This window comes from Pan troglodytes, chromosome 2 (genome assembly GCF_028858775.2).
Source record: "Pan troglodytes isolate AG18354 chromosome 2, NHGRI_mPanTro3-v2.0_pri, whole genome shotgun sequence".
NCBI classification, from domain to species: Eukaryota; Metazoa; Chordata; class Mammalia; order Primates; family Hominidae; genus Pan; species Pan troglodytes.
Genome location: NC_086015.1, coordinates 75,096,015 through 75,108,180, shown reverse-complemented (window position 1 = coordinate 75,108,180; position 12,166 = coordinate 75,096,015). Strand labels below are relative to the sequence as shown.

The 12,166-nt window shown below is 41.6% G+C and overlaps 1 protein-coding gene across 27 annotated transcripts in view; it reads left to right on the top strand.

Moving 5' to 3' along the window:
* Positions 1-12,166, top strand: part of FOXP1 (forkhead box P1) — a 629,627-nt gene that overhangs the window by 469,656 nt on the left and 147,805 nt on the right. For all 27 annotated transcript variants that reach the window (XR_010155275.1, XR_010155274.1, XR_010155273.1 and 24 more), the window contains one exon: positions 3,326-3,427. Coding sequence is in view for 22 of the 27 variants with exons in the window: in XM_054682054.1 (XP_054538029.1) it covers positions 3,326-3,427 (102 nt within the window). In the remaining 5 variants the exon portion in view is untranslated. The remainder of the gene's footprint in view (positions 1-3,325; positions 3,428-12,166) is intronic.

Below are 12,166 nucleotides of genomic sequence, written 5' to 3'. Positions count from 1 at the left end.
GAGGTCAGGAGTTCGAGACTAGCCCGGCCGACGTGGCAAAACCCCGCCTCTACTAAAAATACAAAAACTAGCAAGGCATGGTGGCAGGTGCCTGTAGTCCCAGCTACTCGGGAGGCTTGGGCAGGAGAATTGCTTGAACCTAGGAGGCAGAGGTTGCAGTGAACCAAGGTTGCACTACTGCACTCCAGCTTGGGCAACACAGCAAGACTTTGTCCAAAAAAAAAAAAAAAAAAAAGAATAGTTTTGTGTGTATGTGTGAATGTTTTTCTTAAAGACACTTTGCTGAAGTGAGGAGCTGACTATAGCTGCTCTGAGACTTGACTATTTAAAAATTGAGGCCAGGTGCAGTGGCTCACACCTGTAATCCCAGCACTTTGGGAGGCCAAAGCAGGTAGATCACCTGAGGTCAGGAGTTAGAGACCAGCCTGGCCAACATGGTGAAACCCCGTCTCTACTAAAAATACAAAAATTAGCTGGGTGTGATGGCACACGTCTGTAGTCCCAGCTACTCAGGAGGCTGAGGCAGGAGAATTGCTTGAACCCGGGAGGCAGAGGTTGCAGCGAGCTGAGATTGCACCACTGCACTCCAGCCTGGGTGACAGAGCGAGACTCCGTCTCCAAAATAAATAAATAAATAAATAAATAAATAAATAAATAAATAAAATAATAATTGAGTGCCCATTCTCCCAGTATTTGGTGGAATGTGATAAGTTATATAGAGTCTTCATTACTTTGTTTTTCTTTGCTTGCTTTATTTTAGTGTTAAATGTGTGTAACCTTTCTCCTCTTCCCCACCATATTTTTGTCTGCACTGTCATCTATAGTCCCTCTCTCTGCCTTTCCAACTAGCAACCAAACCCTTCTTTGCTGATCAGTCTATTACTCTGAGAACTCTGATAGCAGCACTTAAAATATATAGCAGTTCCCTTTCTACATTAAAAAGCCATAAAACCTTCATGTGCAATAGCTAAGGGAACATATATAGTAGGAGAAGAGGCTTTTGCTCCTGCAGGCACCTTGCAAAGGGGACTATTTTTCTTATATGATATAAATGAAATCTTCACTCTGCCCACTTTTACACCTACGCATGTACTGAGCGTCTCCAAGGAGACAAGGAAACCCGGAGTCCAGTGATGGTGAATCCTCCCTGAGACAGCAGGCTAGAGTCTCAGGCAACTCTCCCAGGCGTCTTGGCTTCCAGATGCCCCACTCAGACAGCCCCTTTTCTCGAGGCTCTTCCAGGCAGGCCTTGTCGAATCTGTCTCTCCCTTCACAGATGAAACAGCCCGTGCATTACATCTGAAGGGCTGGTCGTAGTGAGTTCAGTAGGCAGAAGGCCTCCCTGGGACATGGGGGTGGATGCAGTAGGCAGGTGGGATAGCAGGGTTCCACTTTCCCATGGTCTTTTCTTTGTCACTCATCTATCGGTGCTTGTGTTTCTTAGCTTTCCTTTGCACCTCTTAAACACAAAGGCGCCACTCAGCCTTACGCAGCGTCTTAGAAGTATTATTTGTTACAACTCTAGTTATGAGCACAGTTCAGTGAGCGTGTCCTTTTAGGAGAAGCACTGCTCTTGCACATTCCACGTTTTTAGGTGTCTGCTCATGAACATTAATCCTCTAGACCACTCTGTTCTCTCTTTCTTCTGAGTTCAATGCACAGAGACACGCAGGCCCCCTTACCTCTCTTCCATTCCACCATTGTCCCTGTAACTTTTCTTGTAAATATCCATGTTGTTTTCTTATGTAAATGAAGCACCTGTTCCTTTTTAAGGAACACACTACCGTCGTAAGTCCATTATGCTAACTTTCTAAGGCTATAGCTTCAGGTCCTTTTGATGTATTGATGACATCTATGTGTGCCTCTTCTTTGATGCACAAATAATTTGGTTACCATATAGAAATTATTATTGATATAATAAGAAGTCTCATTTTGTGTCTAAACTCTAAGCACATCGTTTAATGAGCATTCTTGACATCTCTGCCATGTGTACATTCTTGGTTCTCAGCTGCATTGATTCAAGTAACCCAACTTTTCATATGACTTTCTAGCATGATATCCTCAAACTTCAGTTTTCTGTTGCTGGTCCTACTGCCATCTTTGGAAAGGTATGTGGCTAGCCAGTATTCCTGTTCTTAATTCTTTGGCAGTGAATGTCTTCATGGGGGTTTATTGATGACATTGTTTTTTTCTTTTTTTACTTGACCTTTTATTTTATTTTATTTTGTTTTACGAGATGGAAGCTTATTCTGTTACCCAGGCTGAAGCACAGTGGTGCGATCTCGACTCACCCTAACCTCTGCCTCCCAGGTGCAAGCGATTCTCCTGCCTCAGCCTCCCAAGTAGCTGGGATTATAGGCATCTGCCACCACACCCAGCTAATTTTTGTATTTTTAGTAGAGACAGGGTTTCACCATGTTGGCCAGGCTGTTCTCGAACTCCTGACCTCAAGTGATCTGCCTACCTCAGTCTCCCAAGGTGCTGGGATCACAGGCGTGAGCCACAACGCCCAGCCTGCTTGAACTTTTAAAAAGATTTGTCAGTCATATGTTAAACATTTTAGAGGACTCTTCTGTTTTCTTCCTGCTTTATCTCCAATTTATACTACCTCCCCAATGTCTACTTTTAAGGAAAAACCATCCCATATTGTAAGCTTGAAAGGGTCATTTATAATAAACGTAACCAGTTTTGTTCATAGATACATAATGTGCCTCTTTAAGATGACTAGAGATCAGATTTGCCAAATTTTCCTCTCTGATTTCTATCAAGGTCATCCTAGGTATGTCTCATCTGTTTAATCTTCCTTCCTACGTAGGCTAATCCATAGTATATTTTTTTTTGTGGTCCACCACTTAGTTCTTTCTCTTTATTTGGACTCAGATGGGGTGAAAGTATTACTTTCAACTTGAGTCCCTACATTTCCCCAAGAAGAATTGGGGGAGGGTGAAGGTGACCCTGAAAAGGGCCCTGTAGTGTCTCCCAAGTTTTCATCTTTTCTCGGGTCCCTCCTGGTCTCTCTGTCATCTTTGTTCAGAGTCTCAATCACTCATGGTCTTAAATTTCATGTCAGATCTTTAGTAGGAATAAAATGTCTGCTTAGATGCCTGTGGAACCGTGGATGAAACTGGCCGAGTCAAAGGGAACGTAAACAAATTCTGGAAAGTTTTCCAACTAAGACTGGTGGGAAGTTTCATTTGCTGTTCCATTTGCCAGGAAATAGGAAAGTCAGGACCCAGTCCCAAAGCGCATTTCCTGGAATCCTTTTTTATGAAGAGTCCCTGAACCTGTGTAGTAACGCAAAGGATTTTCTTGTTTCTCCTTCCAGGCACTTCAGGTGGCAAGACAGCTCCTTCTTCAGCAGCAACAGCAGCAGCAAGTTAGTGGATTAAAATCTCCCAAGAGGAATGACAAACAACCAGCTCTTCAGGTAACAATTCTTTTTCTTTTTAAATTGACATTATACCCTTTGGGATAACTGACAAGCAGTTCAGGAGTGGATTGTGTTGAGCATTGCAAATCATGTAAGAAAATCTTCTGTGGAAAGTGCATTTTTGGTTTACCAGCAAGTTGAAACATTTTGGGGAAAATGTGTATTTGACCAAAAGTTTTATTGTCAGGAGTAAGATCTGCTGATTAGTGAATATAATAGAAGGACAAGGAGTTGTAAGTGTTGAGTTGCTAATAGGCAGTGTAGGTTACCAATGAGAAAAGTTCATAGTACTCAGAATTGTCACCACATTCTCTTATGTTGGGTCTAGAAATGGCATAAACACGCACAGACACACACCTTACTTTAGTGTAGTCATCCTCAATTGGGAAGATTTTGGCGACCCCCTACCCCCCCACCCACCACCAGGAGACAATGGGCAATGTCTAGAGACGTTTTTCGTTGCCACAACTAGCAGGGCAGAGGTGTTGCTGGCATCCAGTAAGTACAGGCCAGGGATGTTGCCAAACATCCTGCAATGCACAGGACACGACACACCGTGATTCATCCCAGAATGTCAATAGCATCAAGAACTATGACTCGGCCTGAGGAGGATGTGGTACTTTTAATATTATGGCTTGTAATGATTATAATGTATACCCAATTCTTCAGTGGATATGTTCAGAATGTTTCTAGGTCAATAATTTTTAAATGGCAAGAAATTTTTATGTAAAGATACAAAAATAGTTGTTCTAGCAACTTCTGATTTCAGGCACATTGAAGGCAAGGGCTTAATGGAGTAGAAGAAAGAGTAAGTTTATAAAAATCTAATTTGGGGCCAGGCATGGTGGCTCACGCCTGTAATCCCAGCACTTTGGGAAGCTGAGGCAGGCGGATCACTTAAGGTCAGGAGTTCGAGACGAGGCTGGCCAACCTGGTGAAACTCCATCTCTACCAAAAAATACAAAAGTTAGCCAAGCTTGGTGGCGGGTGCCTGTAATCCCAGCTACTAGGGAGGCTGAGGCAGAAGAATCGCTTGAACCCGGGAGGTGGAGGTTGCAGTGAGCCAAGCTCGCACCACTGTGCTCCAACCTGGGCGACAAGAGTGAAACTCCATCTCAAAAAACAACAAAAAGCATCTAATTTGGGTTTTTGACTCAAAGTAGAAAATTGTAATAGAAGTTTCAAAGAGACTTGAATCAGGGTCTTCATGCTCACGTTTAAGAGAGGGCACTTGGCACCTGGGTCCTAAGTGGTTCAGACTACTTTCATAGCTGAAGGTGGGCATCCCTGTCACAGGAGGGGACAGAATCTGTAAGCGGTAGCTGATAGGTGTATAACTTGGTGCCAATTAATTGGATAATGAGGTCAACCTAAATTCTAGCTTGTGTTTACTTTTCACAGGTCAGGGTGAACCACAGCCTGTTCCCAGATTATCCGCAAAGATCAAACTGACCTTGACCAACAAGTTCTAGTTCTTCTACATGTACTTGGGAAACTGTCACTTTCCAGAGAGAGTTCAGCACTATAGTGACGCTTTATTGGAAAAGTTGACAATCTGCCTTGTTTACTAACCCTTCTGTAAACACTTATTTGGTAAACCATCACCAGACCATGTGCCTTGGAATGCGTGCGCATGCAGGGGACATTTTTAATGAGGAACAGTGCCATTGAGGGCCCATGTCAGGTGCTATAAGAAGTGCTTTGTTGTGTAGATGTCTTAAGAACAGCTCTGGAGGATGAAATATGACTATGTTGACCTTTCAGCTGTGAGCTTATTTGTCAGGATTCAAATAAGTTGAAAGGATCAAACTGAACAGTTTCCGTAGTCAGACTGGGAATTGTGTTTCAGAGGTCAGCAGCGGAGGCCACATTGCAGATTCCATAACATAGCCAATTGTTGGTACATATTAAAGTACTGGGGCATCTCCTGTGGACAGAGACACAATTAAAATTCTAATTTATTAATGTATACAGGGAGCTAGCCCAGCCTGTCACTCAGTGATTCAAATGATGATCCATTCTTTTTGCCGCCCTCTTGGAGCTCTTACAGCCTTAAAAATACCCCGAGTCCTCTTGAATTCATCAGGCCTCAAGTGCATTGGGAAAATGAAAATATATTATTGGGGGGGAAATCTTACACATAGTAGAGCTTTGGTTAGAGATAATAAAAAAACACACACATACACAATCTGTCTGATCACACTGCTCTTCAGTATTGAATATCATTTGTGATTTTTTTTATGGTAGAATTATTTTCCCTCATACTTGCTTTTTAAAAACATATGGCATTTTTAGGTAACTTCTTTTCCAAGATGAACGAAGTTCCTTGAGGGCTAAATATAAGAAGTAAAGTTTCAGGGGATTTCCTTTTGAGGGCTCTTTTTCTTCTTGCCTGTTACAGGGTTTTTAGCCACCATGCAGAAGTGGATGATATAGAGGGCTCCATTTTTCTTGGCAAGGACAGTGTCAAAACCAACCTCACACATTCTGCTGAGCACTTCAGTCTGTATAAAAAGTAGGGGGAGAAGGGGTAATCTTGAACGCTGGTTTTGGTAAAGAAGATGTCTTGAGTTTTTCCCCTACCCCCCAAGTAGAGGAATTGACAAGCAGAGAATTTAGACCAGCTTTAAGATTTGGCCGGGGGAAATAAATCTAAAAGGTTGGTGGACTGGTGTGTGTGTGTGTGTATCACAGACGATTGCTGAAGGACCCCTCAGCTGCCTGATAGGGTCATGCACATTCAGTAAGCTTTATTAGGTTGGCTGGCCTTCCACAAACAGAGGAGAGATTACTATCCTAGGTCACATGGTATATTACCTCATTATAAAAATATGCATATAGACTTGGTGATTCACAGAAGGAATAACCTTCATATTTAAATATATCTTGCCATACTGCATCCTTGCTGAGGCATCTCTGCCGGAGTGGCTCTGAAATGAAAGGGAAATCCTACAGCAAATCTTAACAGTGCTCATCTCTGATCTTCTCACCCTTCATAACTACACTGAGAGACCGATTTTAGCAAATTTCAGATCTTCTGCATAGAGGAAGGCTTGACAGGGAAGAAGGATTTGATCTGCTGATAGCTTGAAGGAAAAAAAAAAAAACCCCAAATCCCCAAATATACTGTGACTCATATTTTAAGCATATCTCACACTTCCCTGCTTTATGTTTGGCAGCGCTCTCTGGTTTCACAGGCTGATGATACAAACAAAAGAAAATGGAAAGTTAGAGGAGGCTATAAGTGGTTACTCGATAGAGATCATAAAATATAGTCAAACATCACCAATTTGGTCTAATTTCAGGGAGATGAGAGTAAATAAGAGAGAAATGGCACTCTTTGCAGATCCACATACTGAACCAAATCTGAGCTGGTCACATTCTTGGGTGATGTGGTTTATTAATGAAGGCATTAATCGGGTATAGATATTGCTTCTGAAGTTCTTGAGAAATATTCTACTTAGTAACCAAAATTATCTTTTTACTTAGTCTGTTCATTTGCTTTGCAAATTTTTTTATGAATGATACAAATGAAAATTGAAAATTGGCCCCATCATAAATTCAGAATCAGAATGATCTGAATTAATTAAGTGCAAGTTGGTGAACATTTCCAAAGCAGGCTGGGCATGGTGCTGGTGTTCATGGGATACAGAACTGTTGAAGATACACACCCTGCCTTCAGGAGGCTTATGAGTTGTAAACAAATTAACAAGATTTTGCTGCAAAACGAAAATTACAGTTGAGTAAAAATAGTAGGCTCTTTTTTTTTGAGATGGAGTCTTGCTCTTTCATCCAGGCTGGAGTGCAGTGGAGCGATCTCGGCTCACTGCAACCTCCGTCTTCCAGGTTCAAGCGATTCTCCTGCTCAGCCTCCCGAGTAGCTGGGACTACAGGCATGCACCACCACGCCCAGATAATTTTTGTAATTTTAGTAGAGACTTGGTTTCACCATGTTGACCAGGCTGGTCTTGAATTCCTGACCTCAGGTGATCCACCTGCCTCGACCTCCCAAAGTGTTAGGATTACAGGCATGAGCCACTGTGCCCAGCATAGGCTTTCTTCTATAAATATTTATATACTTCTGAAGATTGCTTAAACAAGTGAAATAAATGCTTAACAGTGCAGGTGTACTCATAACCTCGAAAATGCGTAACTTTACTGGCTGAAGATTAATTTGTGAGTCGATGAGCAATTTTATTGATCAAATTTTGGAACTTTGACCACCGTTTCTGGGTAGTAATTCATCTTGGTTCTTTAAGCATTTTAGTTGTTGGCACGAGTACATAAACTGGAAGGAAATCAAATGACACATTTTCTCCTAAGAAAGTAAGAGTACATGTGTATTCTGGCAGCATTAAAGTTAGGAAAGAAAGTAAACTTTGTGTGTTGCCTACAGTGGAAAGCTCACCAGCTTCAGGCCCTCTATAAAGAATTTGAACCTGAAGCCAGTCATCTGATAGTTTTCCTTCCTGCCCATGCCCTTCCTTCCAAGGTGATGTCATGTGTGAGCCCCTTCCTCAGAAGGCCATTTCACTGCAGGGAAAGTGAAACCCACTTAGAAGGCCAGCCCTTTAGTCTACTTGGAAGCTCAGGGTGATCATGTGGATTCTTGCTTTAAGTGGAGGAGGTTAAAATACAAGATTCAGCAGGTGTTTTTTTAGCATTTTTATTTGCAGTTATATAAAACATGCTTTAGGCAGCATTTTGCTTTGCATTAATGCCGCATATAATCTTAGTAGCTCATATCATTTCCACGTTATTCACTAAAGAAGAAATTGGCAAGAGGAAACCTGTAAAGGAAACTACAATTTTATGTTGTTGATAGTGAAATGGAATGGTTTTGAAGTACTGACCCTTAAGAAATAGCCCTATGCACTGATTAGTAAGGAGGATAATTTAGGAGAGGGAAGCAAACTTTTATTTTTAATGTCTAGAGTTAACATTGTCTAGAATTGGCATCCCTAGCATTTTAAATTGATACAAAGCATTGAAATTTTGATATCTTTAAGATGTTACTGTTATCACATGACTTCTGAGAATCCCAAAACCCTAAAAATAAGTCTCGATAAGAAATAATAAAACAGAAATATTTTAGAAATAGTTCTTAAGTCTTTCTGATTACATGCACCATTACAAATATGATAGAAACAGTGATCACTCCTCCCAGAAAAATGCACATGAACACAGAATGTCACATCCAGTTTTAGGGATTTCATGAACTTCAAGAAGTTCACCTTGGGGTCCAGGCTGATACTCCTGCTTTAAGATTTTTGTTTTTCTTTGATAGTCTGTTTTGTCCTTGCCTCCAAAATTTTGGTGCAAGTTGTAATATAATGAGTTCATTCGTTTTTGTTATTTCAACTTCAGCTGTGCATAGGTGGCCCTGTGTCCCAGTCTGCCCAGGACAGCCCACTCCATGGCTATTGATTGGTTTTGTTTATTCATAATTCCCACTCTTGAAGGTATCCCCAGGTACAGTGGCTCACACCTGTAATCCCAGCATTTTGGGAGGCTGAGGCAGGCAGATCACTTAAGTCCAGGAGTTAGAGACCAGCCTGGGCAACATGGCAAAACCCCATCTCTGTGAATAATACAAAAATATTAGCCGGGCCCGGTGCCTGTAGTCCCAGCTACTCTGATGGCTGAGGTGGCACCCCATCTCTGTGAATAATACAAAAATATTAGCCGGGCCCGGTGCCTGTAGTCCCAGCTACTCTGATGGCTGAGGTGGCAGGATTGAATGAGCCCAGGAGGTAGAGGCTACAATGAGCCATGATGGTGCCACCGCATTCCAGCCTGGGTAACAGAGCAAGATCCTAGCTCAAAAAAAAAAAAAAAAAAATCCCTATTTGAACCAGGTGCAACTGCAGTGGTGTGCACCATATCTCAGCTACTAAGAAGGCTGAGGCCAGAGGATCTCTTGAGCTCAGGAGTTTGAGGCCAGTCTGGGTAACATAGCAAGACTCTATTTCGATTAAAAAAAAAAAAAAGTGGCCAGGTGCGGTGGCTCATGCCTATAACCCCAGCACTTTGAGAAGCCAAGGCGAGCGGATCACAAGGTCAGGTGTTCAAGACCAGCCTGGCCAACAAGGTGAAACCCCATCTTGCAAAAATTAGCTGGGCGTGGTGGCACGCACCTGTAGTCCCAGCTACTCGGGAGGCTGAGGCAGGAGAATCGCTTGAACCTGGAAGGCGGAGGTTGCAGTGAGCCGAGATCACGCCACTGCACTCCAGCCTGGGCAACAGCGAGACTCTGTCTCAAAAAGAAAAAAAAAATAAGGAACTCAGTTTGGACTTTAATTATATGATCACTAGTTTAAATGTATCTAAGAATTACAATGCAAATGTGATGCTAGTATTTTATATGTAATCATGTCTTTGCCACCACATGCAAAGTGTGATAGATAATGAATGTTTAGTCAGTGCTGAACGTGGGCCAGCTCCTTAGCTACTCTGTAGTATAGGCAGTGTCCTTAAATCATTTAATGGATGAGGAAAATGGAAACAGAGAGATTAACTGACTTGCTACACAGCACAAAGGTAGTAACAGCACCAGGATGGGAAACCAGGTTTTTTAGAACCACAGATAACCAGTGTGCCGTCAAGAGGTTAATTATTGCCTCTCTTTTTATGTGTGTTTACTCAGCACCTACTGAGTGTCATATTTTCCATAAATAAGTAAATTACTCTATTTTCCATATTATAAGCAAAAAAAAGACAGCTGAAACCAACAAAAATCAGTTCCACTATAAATATCTGGATTTCAATTAAGAGGACTCAGATCTGCATAATTACCCTAAGTATATCTTTATTTGTCTGTGTGTGTGCCTGTGCGTGTGTGTCTCTGTGTGTGTCTGTGTGTGTGGTGGGGACAGAAAGGTGATCAACAACAGCAAAGCAAATTTATTTCTTATTTTCAAGTCTGAAGTGCTCTTATGAGCGTCCATGTGTTTGGAACATGGACTAGTTTGTTATAATCATTGTTGGGGCTAGGAGGTGGAGAGGGACAGGGGAAAAAACATACTTGACTGGTCAAAAATGTGTAAATTGCTGACAAAATGACACATGTAATTAAGAGTGCTCCTGCCATTTTACCTTGTGGTTTACACCTCCAGTGTTGAAAAAGAGAGTGACTCCCACCTCGCTAATTACCATTATCACTAAAATGCTAGGGTTGGAGTCATTAGTTCCATGTGCATTTAATTAGAGGAAGGCTGAAATTGGATTTAACTTATTACTTTTTCATGGATCACTTTCTTGTCATCACTTCAAATTGGATTGCAGCCCCAGGTAACTAATTATGAGAGCCACAGGATCAAGAGTGAAAAAAAAGGTAATTAGGAATAACACTGTCGGACCCTTGCTGGTCGTCCACTTGTGCTTCAGGGAAAGAGGGGGAAAAAAAGAAAACGCAAGCCATATTTTGTAGTATCACGGATTAAGGAGTTAGGGGCATGTACAGTTGCTAGGCATCATGGGAGTCTGTCACCACCCATAGTGGTTTCTGTGATATACAGCTGAGTTGAAGATGTCGAAGCAACGTGGTTCCACAATCAGCTGCTTAATACCTAGATTAAGCCTGTAAAAGCAACAGATTGGTTGTAGGTATGAGGCATCTCTACAACTGTGTAGACTGGGGGCCTCACATATATGATTACAACAAAGCTGTCAAGATGCCTCTGAGCCAAAGTAGAGAATATTTTAAGTATAGGGAGTTAGAATTTAATGAACATATTAATGCTCCAGAAACATCATTCATATCTGACAGAAAGGTGTATCAGTCAGCACAACAGTCAGGTTTAGGGTTTATATATCAGGACGTTTTGTCAATGTTTCCAGTGTCCGGTAGTGTTCAGGATGTTTACTTTGCTTTGGATTTGCTCCCTCCCACCCCTCCCCAAATGTTGTGGATGGGTTTCCTGAGGTTCCATTTCTCCTTCCATCCCTATTGAAAATTCTTTAAAATAAATTATATTGTTTCCATGTGCAGAACAGAATTCAGAACTGCAAGCAATCAATTTTATTGACACCATCTGAAAAAATGTTGATGACAGTTCGAGGATGTGAAAGAATTGGATTTTTAAAGTCCCCAGGACTAAGTGTGGCAAAAGAAAAAAAACTGAAATGTAATCTCATTACTCAAAAGTTCTGTTAGACACTCCTAAGAAGTGATTCTTCTTAACGAAAAAAATAAAAGCAGCAGCAACAGCAGCAGAAGGGCGGCTTCTTCTTGGATAGGCTGTGATCCCACAATGAGGTCTTGCTATCAAGCCTGTTGGTTGCCTTGAAGGGAGAAAAGAGCTTCTTGGTTTCCCATGGCAGTGAATCACCCAGCAAAGATGGCTCGAGTTTCCTTAAGTTGTTTAAAATTGGTTTTAGTGTTCTGTTAATGTAAGCAAATAATCATGATTTTAGTCTTGAGTGACTTTCAGGCCTGGGCGAGTCAGGCTTCCTCAGTATTCTCCAGTGCAATGGGAGTATAGACGATGATGCGCCCCCCCAATAGAGACCACTACATCATTATCCCCAAAGTGGTAAAATACTCTTCCTGGAATTTTGAGTCTTTTTCCTGTGTGAATCTTCTAAGCAAAATCTCAGAACCAAAATAGTGATCATCAAGTCTAATGTAGAAAATTAAAGCCTCTCTCTTTTTTTTTTTTGGGAACATCTTAAGTTGATTTAGAATTTTTGTACACAATATTCGTCTGTGGTTGAAAGGGGGCACGCTGAGGTCAA